Here is a 15,567-nt window from a genome sequence, read left to right as displayed (position 1 = left end):
GTCTCTCTCTGGGCTAGGCTGCCCCCTGCTGAGTTAGGGGGTGGTCAGGGCAGGGTTGCCCCAACCACCTGTAGCACCCCCTCTCCTGACCAGCAGGCCATGGACCCCAGAGCTGCCTCCCACCAAGCACCCTCAGGAGGAGACACCTCCACCGGCAGAGGCTGGGTTCAGGGTGGGGAGGAGGGTGCAGAATCAGACCTGGACAAGGAGGCAAGGGGAGAGCTGTGGAGCACGCTGCGTTTGTTTTTGACTTTGGTTTATTTAAAAAACAAAAAGCCAAAAAAAAAAAGAAAAGAAAACCAACTTTATATACAAAGTCAAACTGAAACCACGGATTAATGGAAAGAGGCAAGACTTGTGGGGTAGGGGAAAGGCTGGGCCAGAGCCAATACCACATTCTGAACACACGGAGCCGGGGACGGGTGCTGGGTTCTTCTGGCACGTCTGGGGCAGCTGGAACAGTGTTCACTGGCAGACATGGCCCCACACCAGACGCTCGCTAGCACTGACCCTGTCCCTGCGCTGGCCGGGGAGCCCTCTCCCCAAAAACCTGCTCCTGGAACCTGCAGGATTCGTGCCATCTATAAGGGCTCTTACCCCCAGCCAGACTCCACATCTGCCGCTTTAGTTCATTGGCATCAGACCTTATGAAAGACTTGAAAGTCTTTTCCTGCCCTGTCTTATTCTAAACTGGAAGAGGACAGGAGAAAGTCAGCACAAGACGAAAGGGCCCCAGGAGGAATCCCAAGGTAGAGGGCAAAATGACATTCGAGGGGTGCACAAGATGTTGGATTTAGTTGCGCGCGGAACCGGCTTCCTCACTCATCCGACCCACGTGGCACAGACAGACCCCGCCCTGACGGCCTGAGCGCCTCGACAGGGGCCGAGTGCCGCCGGGGCAGCCACCCCTGCCTCCAGCCCCAGGTCCTGCTCTGGCTGCTTGCTGGGCTCTAACTTCAGCAGGCTCCATCGCTGACCTCACAGGACGGCGGCTCCTGCACCAGGCCCCTCAGTTGCTTGGTGCTGGCTCCTCCTTCTCTACCCAGCTGTCAGCCTGTTTGAAACAGACACACGAGAATCAGGACTCGGAGGAGGAAGAGCTGAGATCCGAGGTCCCATCCGAGAACTACTAACCACTTCCTCCTGGGAGACTCCCGGTCATAAGCTGCGGACTGATGGATTCCATAAGAAACTAGCAGATGGAGGCAAAGGCCAGTGAAGCTGGGCCGGCCGGCTGTGCTGACCCACCTGACCACGCCACGGCCGGCTCTGCAGGAGGCTCACCTTTTCAAGCATCCGCTGTGTGTCCAGCTGCAAGGTGGTCAGGCGCCTTCGGAACTCCTGAAGCAGCCGCTGAAGCTGGTTCTTCTGTCGCTCGGCTGTCCGGGCCATCTCCTCAGCCTCGGCCAGCCGGGCCCGCAGGTCCTGCATTTCCGTTGCCAGTGTCTTATTTGTCACTTCAGTGGCTGAGAAACGGTTATGGCTCTCCTCTGGTGGGGGCAGGCCGGAGAGACTGCTCAGCTAAGAGGGGAGCGGATGGCGGGTGGCCTGGAGTCTGGGATGCGGGCCTCCCGCTTCATCTCCCCACGCCACAGGCCACTCACCCAGCTTAAGCTCCAGTGTGTGAATCTTGTTCTCCAGGTAGAGCCGCCCACTGTCCTGCTGCTCCGCGCGCTGCAGCAGGTTCCCCACGTTGATGAGGCTGCCGTTGTGGGACACCAGGCCCTTGTGCTCCGCCGGGGCCGCACCTGGCTTCCCGCTCTTCCCGGGAGGAGGCAGCAGGTCCAGGTTCCCTAGAAGGGCCAGGAGAAGACTCAGGGACGGGAAGCGGGAGGAAGCAGCCCGCCCGCCCCCGTCCCCTGGGGGCCACAGGACCCAGTTCGCACCAAAGAGCAGGTCCTCGGGGAGCGCCCCGTCCGGGCCCTCCAGGCGGCTGTAGTGGAGGCTCCGGTACTGGCAGATGTTCTGGGACACCGCCCTGCTGACCAGCTGTTTGGCCTGGAGGAAACACACCCATGATGCCCAGAGCCGAAGGTGCAAGCCCGTGATGGCGCCCGAGCACCTGGAAGCACAGCGTCCCAGGCCGCGCCTGCACACAGCGATGCCGGGAGCCTCACCTGCTCGGCGCTGAGCCGCAGCCCGAGGGTGAGCAGGATCCTCTCCAGGTCTCGCCGGTGCAAGTAGCCACACCAGTTGGCGTCAAAGTAGACAAAAGCAAGGAGACAGTCCACGGGGAGCACAACGGAGGGTTCCAGCTCCTTGGGCTGCGAGAGGAACAAGGGTGAACAGGATTTACAAATAGCTCTCCTAATGCTACATCACGCAGGATGAAGCCCTTTCAAAATAAGGCAGCTTGGCTGACACACTCACACCCAGACACACCTTCCAGCTGGAGATCTGACCCTTGGCCTGTGAGCAAAGATCTCTCTCTGGGGCACTTCTGCCCCAAGGCCTGCCACCCAGAAAGGAACCGTGTGTGCTCCTAGATCAGACAGCTCACTCAGAACCACACTGATGGAGACAATGAAGTAGTCTCCTGGCTCCTATGAGTGTGCTATCCCACGAGCCAAGAGCCAGCTCTCTCTCATCAGTGAGAAGATGCCAGGCATCTAGGACTTTCCTGGTGATCAAGCAGATAAGCATCTACCTCGCAGCGTGGGGGGACACAGGTTCAGTCGCTGGTTGGGGAACTGAGATCCTACATGCCATGGAGTAACTAGAGCACCCACATGCCACAGCTGGAGAGCTAGTGTGCCACAGCAAAAGACATCTGGGGCACCATGACCAAGACCCAATGAAGCCAAAATAAACAAACAAAAAAAAAAATGCCAGAGACTGTTTAGTAAAAGCATCCCCTTCCCAGGAGAGTCAGAGGCCTTGCCAGGGTTCCCGGTCACGGAGCCCCAAGCGCAGAGAAGGTCTCACCATGTCCTGAAGGGTCGAGAACTCCATCTCTGACTGGTTTGAGGCAACCGACCGGACCTCAGAATCCTCCAGCTTCGCTCCTGCTACAGAAAGCCTGAGGTGAGCCTAGCGCAGGGCCCATGCGGGTCCAGACTGGCCCCGCACAGAACGAGGGCAGGAAGGCCAAAGTCAGGAAGCCGCTATCAGCCGGCACCACACATACCAAACTCCTCCTCCCCGTCGTCTCTCAGCAGCAGCAGCTCTGGGTCCAGGGCCATCTCACACAGGTCCTCGGACGCCTCGCCCCGGGGTTTCTCTTCATCTTCGCCCCCAGAAGACGGGGGTTTCGGCAAAAGCCCATCTTCCTTCTAGGAGAAGCAGACCCAGATGATAAGGAGAAGAGCTGCCCCTGGAATTCCCCACCGTAACAACGGTTAACGTTTCCACATCGGCCGTCTTCAGGCAATGGGATAGAGGCTTGCGTGCAGTGTCTCATTTAATGTACCCCATTACACGGGTCGCAGGGCAGGGCAGGGCGAGTTCCAGACACCCGGGGTGCTCCTCAGGAGTCAAGCCCAGTCCCATAAGCAATCTGCCTGCTTGAATGTATTTAGGCAAGAAGCAGACCCATGGGCTTTAGAAACGGCTAAGAAAATGCAGTGCTGTAGTTAAACACAGGGTCATGAAGACACCTGTAGCTATCAAGGCACTGCCATGAACACCGATGTCCACGGCACCCTGGCAGCCACGCTTCCCTTCACGGAGCTCCAGGCCCGCCTCCCTCCTCCCAGGCGCTTCACCGCCGAGCTGTGTGGCCACACAGCAGAGTTGCATGCCCGTGCCAAGTCACACCGGGGTCAGGAGGCACGCACAGTGAGAGTGGGGCAGAGACAGCAAAGCCGCAGCGCGCTCTGCGCCCCAGCTCGGCGGCGTGTCAGGACCTGCAGCCCCCGTGCCCGCACGGAGGGCGGAGATACTCACCGGCGGGGCGTCTGCCTCCACAGCTGTGCCCTCACTCTGTACCTCATCCTTGGGCTCCTTGGCCTCCTCCTTGACCGCTGCTTCTTCCTTGGCTGCCTCCTCCTTCTCAGGCTCAGGTGGGGCCACGACCTTTTCAGGAAGGCTCAGGAGCGTCTTATAAATCCTATAGCCAAAGTCCCTCTGCAGCATCTCCAGAAACAGCTCAGCCAACACCGTGGCCTGGTGGCGGAGGCCATGAGCATCAGGACAGGGAGTGTTCCAACCCCATCACCCCCTACCACCCCACAGTCGCCAGCTCCTACACCTGCCTCAAAAGAGATCCTTTCCTTTGGCCTCCGGTCCTCCACAATGCTTTGCAAGGATAGGTTTACACAGCGGGAGCGTGCCATGACAGCTGGTTCCAGAGGGGGTGGGGGCGCCTCTGGGAGGTCGGTGTCCACTTCCTGCTGAGCAGTGACCTCCGGATTCTCGGCACTCTGCTTAGAGGTGTCTGCTGCTTGCTCCGACCCATCAGCCGACTGCTCTGTAGGCTCTGTTTCCTGTGGCAGAGGTCAAGGTCTATGACCACCTGGGCCCCAGGGTTCAGGTACCTACCTCCCTCAATGGTTCGTAAGCCTTGGCCTCACCACTGGCACCTCCGGGGGCGGGGGAGCTGCCTCTGCAGCCTTCTGCTGGCACAGGGCCTCCCACTCCTCCAAAGTGGGCATGACGGTCCAGATGTCCGGCAGGTACACCACCACGGTCTGCAGCCGCCTCGGGGGTCCCGCCTGCAGGTACTGAAACTCAGCGAAGCGCCACCTGCTCACAGTGAAGGAACAGTGAAGTGCTGACGTGACATTCCAAGTGAGTGCTTCAGCTGCCAGTCAGCATTTAATGAACATGTACTGCGGGCCAAGCTCTAAAAGAGACAGCCCAAGTCCTCAAGAAATGGTCCATGGGAAGAGACAGATAACCCGACAGTTATTATCCAAGGTGCCGTGGCAATAAGGATCTCGGAATGTAGCTGAGGACCACACCTGACAAGCCTCGGGGGGGTCAAGTGGCTCTCAGCACACTTACACATCCCTAGCCATGCTCGGGACTACGGCAACCACCGGCAGGGCTGGAGCCAGGAGACGAGTGGGGACGAGGGACCTGACAGAAGCTGACCGGTCAGAAAGGCCAAGCAGAAGCCTGGCCTCCGGCCGGGTCTTAGCCGCTCGGCCGGGCCCGCAGGCGAGCTCAGCAGCCACTCACCACTTGGTGCAGGCGCTCAAGTCGATGCCAGCCTGGGCCTGCGCGCAGCGCGTGGCCGTGCGGACAAGCACCTGCGGGTCGCCCTTGGGGTCGAGGCCGTCCAGCGAAGGAGACCACTCGCCCCCCACCAGCACTGCCTCATCATCCTTCCAGCCCAGCAAAAACTGCAGAGAGAGACCAGGGGTAAGACACGAGAAGCCAATCACCTGGGCCTCCCACTGGGAAACCACCTGCCACCGCTGGGGAACAGAGTCCACCACGCTGCACGTGGCAGGGGCTCTGTGCTCATGAACTTGAACCCCACGTGAATCTGGAAGGACCATCTCTGGGCCACGCTATGCTCCTGGCAGAACGACTGGCATCTCAACTCTGTTTCTTCACGCTCACGAGCAGCATCTCGGCCGACGGGGACTGACCGCTGCCAGTGACCGCGTCTTGCCTCCCGGGCTCCAGCTCTTACTTTAATTTGCTTCAGAGGGTGTTCCGGGGTCTCCCGTGGCTCGGCCATGTCATCCACGAAGAGCATGCAACAGCGATACAATTCCTCCAGTCCCGGGGAGGAGAGCAGCAGTACCTGGTAGGGACGGCGTGAAGGAGACACTCGAGAGCTCCCTCAGCCCTCACCAAGGGGATCAAGTGGCAGGACCCCAGCCAACTCACCTTGGAACTGTAGGCGGGGTCGCTGTCTGTGGGGGGGGTCTCTGCCCCAGCATCAGCAGCCGGCTCCTTCTCTGGAGACACCTGGATGCGGCTTGGATGATGCAGAGAGAAGGGCTGGCTCACGGGGAAGGCCGACAGCCAGCTCAGATGCACGGCCAGGAAATCCGAGGGAACCAGGAGGGTGCGGTAGCGGCGCTGGAGTTCTAAGAAATCAAAGACGGGGCTGTGGGGAGAAAGCAGGGAGTTCCAGGTTGAGCAAAGATGAAGTGTTTTTTGTTTTTTTTTTAATGGAACCATAAAAAAGACTTTAAAGAAAATGGAAGCAAATTCTTTTATAATATGAGAAAGAAGAGTTTTCTAAGGAAGACACCTCTGAAGAGAGAAAAATGGATCAGATTTGACCACTAAAATGCTACCACCTCTAGTTCCAAAACAAAGTCAACCTAGGGAAGGGAAAAAAGACATTTACAATATATGACAGCAGAGTCTTTTATCTTAAAGTTAATATAAAAGGAACCCATAAATCACTTTAAAAAAAAAATCACTTTTAAGAGAAAACTGGAAAAACTGATAACAGATACTTAGAAAAAGGAATGAGACCGAAGAGCTCAGTATCACTCATAATTAAAGAAATTCATCAGGGTATCACTTTTCACCTACTGGACTGAAGAGATCACGAAGCTGGCTAACACGGTGCTGGCAAAGGCTAGGGGTGCAAGTACCTCACAGTTCATCTGAGAAGGTAAACTGCCACAGCCTCTGTGAGAAGCCTGGCCGTACCTTTAAGGTTCACAGACCTCTAAGCCAGCTACTCCATTTCTAGGAACTGAGCTCAATAAAATGCTTGCACCTGTCCACAGACAGGTCTAGAGAAGAACGTTTATCATTACAAGATTTTGAGTAACTGCAGATTAAAAATGGAGACCTGGTTCAATAAATTCTGGTCCATCCACTTAGCCGTGGGGTTGCTAAAAAGAATGAGATCAGTCTAACAAACATTAATGTGGAATAAATCCCAAGACAAGTGAAAAAGCAAAGTGCCGAATAGTAGGTACAACAGGCTTCCACTTGTGATTTTAAAAAGATAAACAGCTGTGTGTGTGGCTAATCGTGAGCAGTCGGTGTCCTGACCACTCGAGATGCACCCTCCCACAGTATGGTGAGGGCACCAGGGTCTCCTGAGATCCCCCTGGGAGGCGGGTGGGTCACCGCAGAGAGTACGAGGTGCGCCCTGGGCCTGGGGAGGAAGCGGGGCAGCCCTCCCTGCCTGCCTGCCACGGGGACGAGGTGCTAAGAGGCCGCCCGCACTTCCACTTGGACGGAAGTGGGTCTGCCCTGGGGGCTTCTAACACAGCAGCTGGAGCCCTGCATCTCCTCGGCTAGCTGGCATCCGGGATCACTCATCTACTCAGCTTCTACATGAGAGAAGTACGCTTGTGTGGGGGCAGCGACATGCTGTCACACTCAAGAAATCATTCAGAGCTTCCCTGAGAAGCCAGTCCCAGGGTTCCCATGACCCACAGTTTCCACCTGATATAGAACTGGTATTGGGCACCTGGATTTTAATTGGGACACCATAATTATAGCCTGGCACAACAACTTCTGGTGATTAAATCATAAATCAGTAGTGCTATGCTGGTCTGAATTTGAGATTCTGAAATAAATCTGTCACATTAAAAAACAAAAATAAAGTGAGCAAAAAGGTCACAAGAATACACATACACAATTACTTCCAGACTATATCTCATTTACACAAGAAAAATGTTACCAGCTGCAAGTCTCACCCCCAGCACAGCCTCCCCACTCACCTGTCCACAGCATAGGGAGTGAGGTGGACCCGGTAAGGAGGGAGGTCATGCCGCGGTTTCTTAGCGCCCCAAGGCTCTCCACCAGCTCGCTGTTTGCGTTTCTTGGAGTCATAGTCATCACTGGAGGTTGATTCATCACCAGAAGGAAGAAACCACACTGTTAAATACAGCTTCAGGACATGCTGGCCTAAAAAGAGCTGGAAACCATCTGAATCCTGAACTTTAAAGAAATGCATAAATAAGGCATACTAACAACCTTGTAAGAAACTGTTATTACAGATATTAAAGTACACATTTAAATGCTTTAAATAATAGAAAACCATGTGAAACAAAAAGTACAGTATGGAACACTGTATAGACAATAGTGCCTCAAATGAGCAAAAACAGCTTTAAAAGACAGAAAGAAAAGAAAATGGTGGATGCCTCTGATAAAGCTGATAAATAATTTTTTTATATTTTTACGAACGTTGTAAGTTACAGCTAACGTGTAATTTTTTGAAATGAGAGAAAGAATTTTTCTTTTTTTAACAAGAGATACATATATGGTACCATGCTATGGGTTCTATCAAGTTTAATTGAGAGAGACAGATCTGGTAACAGACCCTTGAAAAAAGGAAGGGAAAGTGTTAGTTGCTCAGTCATGTCTGACTCTCTTGCAACCCCATGGACTGTAGCCCACCAGGCTCCTCTGTTCCGTGGAATTTTCCAGGCAAGAATACTAGAGTTGGTAGCCATTCCCTTCTCTGGAGGATCTTCACAACCCAGGAATCAAACCTGGGTCTCCCACATTGCAGGCAGATTCTTTACCATCTGAGCCACCAGGGAAGCCCAACAAACCCTTAACCCTACACGTTTAAATCATGAAAATTCACTAATCATATAGCCATTAAGACAGTTCTGAGCATTACTCTGCAATATGGAACACATGTTCAATAAGAATGTATTAAAAAATCTGAACTTAGATTAAAATTATGAAAAACATGCTTATATATATAGATAAAGACTACAAAAGAACACTGGGGAAAAAAGTGACAGGAAGGAAATTTGCTTTTCTAAAGGTCTTTAAATACAAGAATGGCTACCTTGGAGACGGGGATGGAGGGAGAACAGGCAAGGTTAGGTGTGACACGCAGCCCAGGGGTTATGGCCAGTGTTTCACAGACTTTGAGTGGAGTCTGACTACAGCAGCACACGGCCTCCACAGAGCGTGACCGCTGTGCCGTGCGCCGACACCAACGCGACTCTGTGAGCCGCCTGGAAACGCTCCACTTTAAAGGGGAGAGGGAATGGTGATTTCTGTAGTGTTTTAACTTTATGTCATATCATACACTACATTTTTGTAATAAATCACTTATTACAGTACCACTATGTTATGGTGCAAGCAATAAAAACAGCAAAAAAGAAAAAAACCTTTAGACCATTATAAAATGCCAGACTGATAAGGGTGAAAAAAAACCCCGTCTCAAACAAGGGAAATAAAACCAACTGTCAGTTCTCTGTGCTGAGGTGCTGCTGAGCTGGTCCCATTTACGTACCAGGTCTCTGCCCTTCCCTTCAGACCTGCCTGGGTTGCTTCCCCAGTCATTACTGGGGAAGCCCTGATTCACTCACTCAGTTACACTCAATGCGGAGTTCTTTTCTCACACTTCTGCCTGGGTAATGTCTTTCAGTATCTCCTTCCAAAGGCTGCCTTCTAATCTTGCCCTTGTGGGAAAGCAGTGCTTCTGTGTCTCTAACAGAAGAACTGCTCCAAAGTCATCTTGACAACTCTCTTCAGCTCACCCGTGACTGAAGTGAACTTTTCAGTAAAGGCTGTCAACCTCAAGCTGAAGTGCACGTTCCACTGAATCCTGTCATCTTTATTGTCAATTGTCAGGAAGAGACTATAAAGCACGGACAGTGGAAGCCATCTTGGTAACTTCAGCAGGACACTGAGATGGTCTACCCAGCTGAGTATCCTTGTCTAAACCCCTCAGTAGTTCAGCATTAGCAATCCAAAGGAGACACTGGCTTCTGCCTCCCAAAACCTGAAGTTCAAAAAGAAAGCCTGGTTTCCAGTCAAACACTGAGATGGCTGACTAGGTTGTAAACGGCTGTTCCCCCAGAGGGTGACCTCATTGCTACTGCCCCCTCCCCTACTCTGCAAACCCCTTCTACAGATTCATGGTAGCATCTCACTCCCAAAAGTCACGTCTTCTCTCTCTAGAGGCCGTGACACTGAAGCATTATGGCCAGAGTAACAGAACACAGAACTTGCACAGGGGTTGGCGTGTCCTGGACAATCAAATGCTACTGGCTTTACAGGAAGGCTGAATTTGAACGTAAAGCAAAAAGTCAATAGCAGCCATTGATCTCCACCCAGGCTACATTATCCCTGCGGGCACCTGCTGTCCTCCATCTATAATGAAATCTTTAATAAACTCACAAAATGGGAGAGTTGGAGAGTCCTTGGAAACTGAAGACCAAGAAGATGCAGAGGACAAGAGGTGCGGGTGTATGCGAATTATGTGCCAGTAACTCGAGAATCAAACTGTTTTAAGCAGTGGAGATGCGGTGGGAAAAAACCCTACACAATCAGAGCTCCCCACTCCAAACAAAGTTCCCAATGACCTATCCTGAGGCAACACACAGTGGCTTCAGCAGACCAGCTACATCACTTTGCTTAAAGCTTCTTCTCTGAGGAACTCCATCCCCCTTTACGTGTTTGCGGTAGACGGCATTCTTAGTCCTTACTTACTAGTAATAATCACTGGCTTCTGGGAGAAGCAGCGGTTTCCTTCTGAGAACAGTCCTCATTTCAGAACAGAACTAGAACATGAAAACCCTTTCTGGAGTGATGGACATATTCTGTATCTTAAAAGGGTGAGAGTCACATGGGATTTTTCATTTGTCAAAACTGCCCATCTAAGATCTGTTCACATCAGCCTACATAAATTTTACCTTAAAAAAAAAAAGTATAAGGCAGATGAAAAAGAATGGCAGATATTGATACCTGTTGAAGCTGGGTGATGGGTATATGAGGGTTCATCATCCTTTTCTATTTACTATGCTTATACTTGAAAATTTCCATAATAAAAAGTTTAAAAGAAGACTGACAGAAAAAACTTGAACATGTCTTCAACAAACTAGTCTACAGCGTAACGCCTAGGGATAGAAACAAAGACTTTTAGGCAGGGTAAGGCAGGATCAGAACATGTGAGCCAGACAAGACAGGGAACATGCTCCTGGTGGTCCCCAGGGCTTGCAGACGATGGGGACACATGATGGCCCAGAACGCCCCAAAGGCCCAAGGCCACCACGCCTGCTGCACACGAGGCCACGTCTGCGTGTCCACGGCACAGGATTTCTGGACAGAGTGCAACATACATATTCTATCACATCACTGACTTCTGTGGTATATAGGAAGAAACATGTTTTATACTAAGAATTAAATCATGCACTGCAGGAAACTAAAAAAAAAGGAAAAAAGCAGAAACAGACTCAAAGATATAGAGAACAAACTAGTGGTCACCAGAGCAGAGGAGGCTGTGGGGGAATAGGCAAAATAGGTGAAAGTGAAAGTCACTCAGCCATGTCCAACTCTTCGTGACCCCATGGACTATACATATACAGTCCAGTCCAGAATACTGGAGTGGTTAGCCTTTCCCTTCTCCAGAGGATCTTCCCAACCCAGGGATCCAACCTAGGGATCGAACCCAGGTCTCCCTCATTGCAGGCGAATTCTTTACCAACTGAGCCACCGGGGAAGCCCAAGAATACTGGAGTGGGTAGTCTATCCCTTCCCCAGCAGATCTTCCCAACCCAGGAATCAAACCGGGGTCTCCTGCATTGCAGGCGGACTCTTTACCAAATGAGCTATCAGGGAAGCCCGGATACAGGTGAAGGGGGATTAAAAGGTACAAACTTCCAGTTATAAAATAAGGAGATGTAATATACAGCATAGATGATATAATCACTACCGTAGTAACTCTGTAGAGTAACAGATAGTAACCAGCTATTGTGGTAATCATCTCATAACACATAAAATATCCAATCTACTGGTATAATACTGTAAATTATGCTTCAGTTAAAAAAATACACTGCAAAAAAACATCTTTTGGACACTACTATTTTCTTCAGTTTTGATTCTTGGTGTCCCAATCTTAGGGACTAGAAATAAAAGAGAAAATTACATATTAAAAACAAATTCAGTGTGATATTTTGAAAGATGAATTATGCCAAATCCCTACTTGTTGAATCAGCTTATGAAGTTCCAATATTTCTCAATGTGTCAGCCTATCTCAGGGTAAAAGGACTAGGATCTAGCTGCACAAAGAAAATGTTAGTGTCAAGAAGTGGCCAAAAAAGGGGGGGGGGGGCACATTCTCTTAGAGGCAAATAAATGAAGCACCTTTCCTGCTTGATCATCTTACCTTCGGCCCTGATCCAATCGTCCATGAGGGCCCCGAGCAGGAAACCTGTTCAGGTGGCTCAGATGAAGTGTGTGGGATGTTTGGAAGAGACTCAGAGCTGCAGAAAGGAAATGGATGGTGACTCAAAACAGCTAAATATTTGCCCAACTTTCCTGTCCCCTTCTTTTAGTCCCCACTTCTACTCTAAGAGCAACAACCTCAAGTTACAAGTCCATTCATCCAGAGTACTCCATAAAGCCACACCCCCAACATCCATGCCACTGGTACTCACGCTTCTGAGGAAAGAGTGGGGGAATCCGGTGAGGCTGAAAGATCAGCTGGGGCTGAGCTCCCAGAATCCCTTGCTTCTGGCCCAGGGCTGCCACATGTAGAAGGGGAGGTGCTGGGGACTTCAGTAGGGGCTGCAGGACAATAACCAGGAAACTCAGGGCATCCCATGGCTGAAGTGCTCACTACCTTGGAAAGATGCGGCCCTACCCCCTTGACCAAAGAAAGGTTCCTGCCCATCTTTCTGGGCACCAGGGTGTCCCTCCTACCCCTTTCCAATGCACATGCTGAGGAGAGATGAATACCTGGTTGGAGAGCGTTTGCACCTTGACAGCATTCCAGGGAACTGCCTGACCCGGGTTGTATGCAGCCTTCACCAGCACCTTCTCACCCAGCTGGGGCAGCCGGCCCTTCACCACACTGCCAGCACACAAGCCAGGAGACCCAGTCAGGAGAGAGACCCTGGCCACGCCACCCTGACTGTCCCTATGAGGCCCTTCCCATCAAGATTGCTCACCCCTTGCATAACAGCAAAGCAACGTCTTTAGAAAGACCCACCAGCATGGTGACAGAACCGAATCCCGTAAGCATTTCCAGAAGGGGACCGGCCTCAGCCTACCTTAGCTGAAAAAAGACTTCTTCATCCACCACCCCAAAGTAGTCGTGCAAGCTGGTGACAATCCCAGTGAAAACCCGCTGCTTCTCTCCACCCTATATGAGAAGGGTGCAGTTTAAAGGTAAGAGGGAGCATCTATTCATGCTCTGCCATTAGCATCTCATCTTTCTCCACCCCTCCAGCCCCAGCTCAAAGTACTGCACGGAGCTTCCTGTGGAAGGAAGCACACGTGTCTAGTGGACATAATCTATTGAAGGTGGGGGGAGTCATGCTGATTCTTGGGCCGTAAGCTTCTTCTAGGATTCCCAGTTCTTTTTTTTTTTTTTTTTTTTTTTTTTAGGATTCCCAGTTCTTCTTTAACTCCAAAAAGCACCCTACAGATTTCCCTAGAATCAGAACCAAGGACTTCCCAGTCAGGGAGGTCTAAGCTACCTCTGGACTGGCTGTGACGACAGGAGTGTCAGGAAGGATGAACAATGTCATGTAAGAATGAATGCATCAGACAACCATGCATGCTGAGGTCCTCCCGAGTACTGAAACTCACTAAACAGAATGCCCAGCTTACCTGAAGGTGCCTGGCATTTTGGGACAGGTCTGTGGCCACAGGAGGAGTCAGCAAACCAGGAGGAGGGCCCAGAAGGGATGTTGAAGCTGCGCCTGTTGGAAGAGAAGCGATCCAGGAGCTGCACCTACCACGGTAAGCACTAGAGTCCGCTAGAGCAGACAGGAAACCCAAAGGGTAAAGTGGATCCACACAAGTTCCCACAGGGTTTTGCTCACAACCACTGTGGTCATTGTCTAGTTTCCTAAGAAACATGAGCAGCAAACTGCACTCCACCAGGGAAACCCCTGGTGTATTTCAAGACTATCTCCTGTTAAAGACTAACTTCAAACCACATACTTCCCAATGTGGGGCCAGGTAGAGATAAAGGTGATCACCTGAGAAGTTGCGTCCCCCTGGAAGCGGGTTGATCCGCTGGCGCTTAAACTGGGACATTGGGAATGCTGTCCTCTTTCAGAGTCCTGGGGAAAAACCTTCAATCAGAAAAGAAATAAGTTAACAATTCACAGGGAAGATTTTCCACCTACCCCCCAAAAAGGAACTAAGGATATGAAGTAAAGTGGGGAAGCGTATACTGAGAATGAATAGGGAAGACAGATGGAGAGAACAGGAAATGGACCAGGAAATAAGAAAAATTACAATGCTCCAGTTTCCCTCACAATAACCTAGTGATGGGTAATACCGTTATACTCTTTCAAACAAAAGGAAACCGAAGCTCGGAGGGACTGACACTTGCCCGAGGCACAGAACCAGGTACGTAAAAAACTAGGACTCACACCCAGGTCTCCCGACAACTCAGCGCTCCTCTCACTATGCCACGCCACCCTCAGATGGTTGGGGAGAGTGAGGGGTTAGAAAGAGCCCCGGTGACATTCATTCATTCAAATACATCCGCCAAAAAGCTCCACGCAAGGCCCGGAAAAATGGAGGAGGCTGGTGCCGGAGAGGAGATGGTGTAGGCCCTCTCCCCGGAAGCCCGGCCCGTCGTTCCCCAGACGGGCTGGTGAGAAGACAGCTCCGCGGCCAGGCGAACGCAAATCCGGCTGCGCGCCCGCCCTCCTGCTCCCCCGCTCCCCGTGCCTCGGCTCCCGTCTCAGCGGCCGCCAGAGCCGGATCTCCCGGGCCGGGCCGCGGCCAGGCCGCCGTGGGAGGACGAAGGCGCGCGGTTTCTCCTCCTCCCGCCCGCCCCCAGGGCCGAGGCCGTTGCCAGGGAGACGAGACTTGCAGTCCGGAGAGGGGCTCGGCCCCTTCCGCGCCCAGTGCATCTTCGCGGCCTGGCTCTCGCAGCCCCTCAGCCGGGGGAGGGGCAAAGAGGCAGAGGGGCGGCGGAAGGCCCCCCCAACCCACCTGCGGGCCAGGGCCGCGACACCGGGGGGACAAAGACACCCGGAACCACCAGAGCCGCTGCTGCCGCCGCCACCGGAAGCGCCTCTCCGGAAGCACGACCACTGGTCGGAAGCTGCCACTCTCCCGGATATGCTCCCTCCCTCCTCTCCACCGACCTCTCCCTTCCCCCACACCGGCCTGCCATCCCGCTCCAACTGCGCAGCGGAAGTGCGCCTTCCCCGATCGGATATGCGTTAGGAAGCCGCGCGTCGGTGGTGCCCTCGCTTACGTGTCCCATGAGAAAAGCAGACTTGAGAGAACTGGTTCCTGGGCCAAAGACAGCTTGAGCTGGACCCTCAAACATAAAGCAGCACCTATGCTTCCTTCTGGCGGACTCCCAAGCCGGGAGCAGCAAGAGAACCAGCTGACTGGAGGAGGAGGATGCATGATCAGTGCCCCGTTTCTATAGACATCCTTGTGTCTGACTCAACCAATGACCCCATTTCTAGCCCTGCCCTTCGTTGAGGGCACCCCCCACTTATACCTCCCATCTTCTGGGTGCCTGCAGGAGACTAAACTTTCCCCCCTTCTCAATTAACAGAGCTTGGAACCTAAAAGGTGTGAAATGGAATAGTTCCTCCCATATTGGTGTCCTGACTACGGTGACTATGTCCTCCTCCCATAGAAAATACTTTCCTCCCTCTATTTCCTCACTCAGAAAAATACTTTTCTAAGCCCAGGTGGAATAATACCAGCTATCTGGCAGCCATCATCCACTTAGCCACTTCCCTGGTA

General features: G+C 52.3%; 1 protein-coding gene across 6 annotated transcripts; it reads right to left on the bottom strand.

Moving 5' to 3' along the window:
* Positions 1-239: 239 nt before the first annotated feature.
* On the bottom strand, positions 240-14,951 carry CCAR2 (cell cycle and apoptosis regulator 2). Of its 6 annotated transcripts, none has more exons than XM_043453471.1 (21): positions 14,794-14,948; positions 13,824-13,919; positions 13,450-13,541; positions 12,888-12,979; positions 12,574-12,688; positions 12,273-12,402; positions 12,002-12,098; positions 7,590-7,709; positions 5,782-6,004; positions 5,582-5,695; positions 5,122-5,285; positions 4,512-4,683; positions 4,194-4,424; positions 3,886-4,104; positions 3,128-3,272; positions 2,926-3,008; positions 2,118-2,264; positions 1,887-1,998; positions 1,605-1,793; positions 1,285-1,490; positions 240-1,054 (listed from the first exon to the last, which is right to left on the bottom strand). In XM_043453471.1, the coding sequence occupies exons 2-21, from the start codon at positions 13,879-13,881 to the stop codon at positions 1,010-1,012; spliced, it is 2,754 nt and encodes a 917-aa protein (XP_043309406.1). In that variant the 5' UTR covers positions 13,882-13,919; positions 14,794-14,948; the 3' UTR covers positions 240-1,009. The 6 variants fall into 6 exon arrangements, with proteins under 6 accessions (XP_043309406.1, XP_043309408.1, XP_043309407.1 ...); XM_043453473.1 differs by having other exon boundaries at positions 2,926-3,005; XM_043453472.1 differs by lacking the exon at positions 14,794-14,948 and adding an exon at positions 14,223-14,600.
* Positions 14,952-15,567: the final 616 nt, after the last annotated feature.

Source organism: Cervus canadensis, chromosome 30 (genome assembly GCF_019320065.1).
Source record: "Cervus canadensis isolate Bull #8, Minnesota chromosome 30, ASM1932006v1, whole genome shotgun sequence".
NCBI lineage: Eukaryota > Metazoa > Chordata > Mammalia > Artiodactyla > Cervidae > Cervus > Cervus canadensis.
This window is presented reverse-complemented; position numbering and strand designations above follow the sequence as displayed.

What these genes read in the sequence shown, in the direction of transcription:
- CCAR2 (XM_043453467.1), bottom strand. Translation starts at nt 13,881, where the DNA reads ATGTCCCAGTTTAAGCGCCAGCGGATCAACCCGCTTCCAGGGGGACGC. An exon ending in CCCACTCTTTCCTCAGAAGC is followed by an intron (nt 12,099 to 12,272) that starts GTGAGTACCAGT and finishes TCCTTTCTGCAG; the next exon opens with CTCTGAGTCTCTTCCAAACA. An exon ending in CGACGGGGAGGAGGAGTTTG is followed by an intron (nt 3,006 to 3,127) that starts GTATGTGTGGTG and finishes TTTCTGTAGCAG; the next exon opens with GAGCGAAGCTGGAGGATTCT.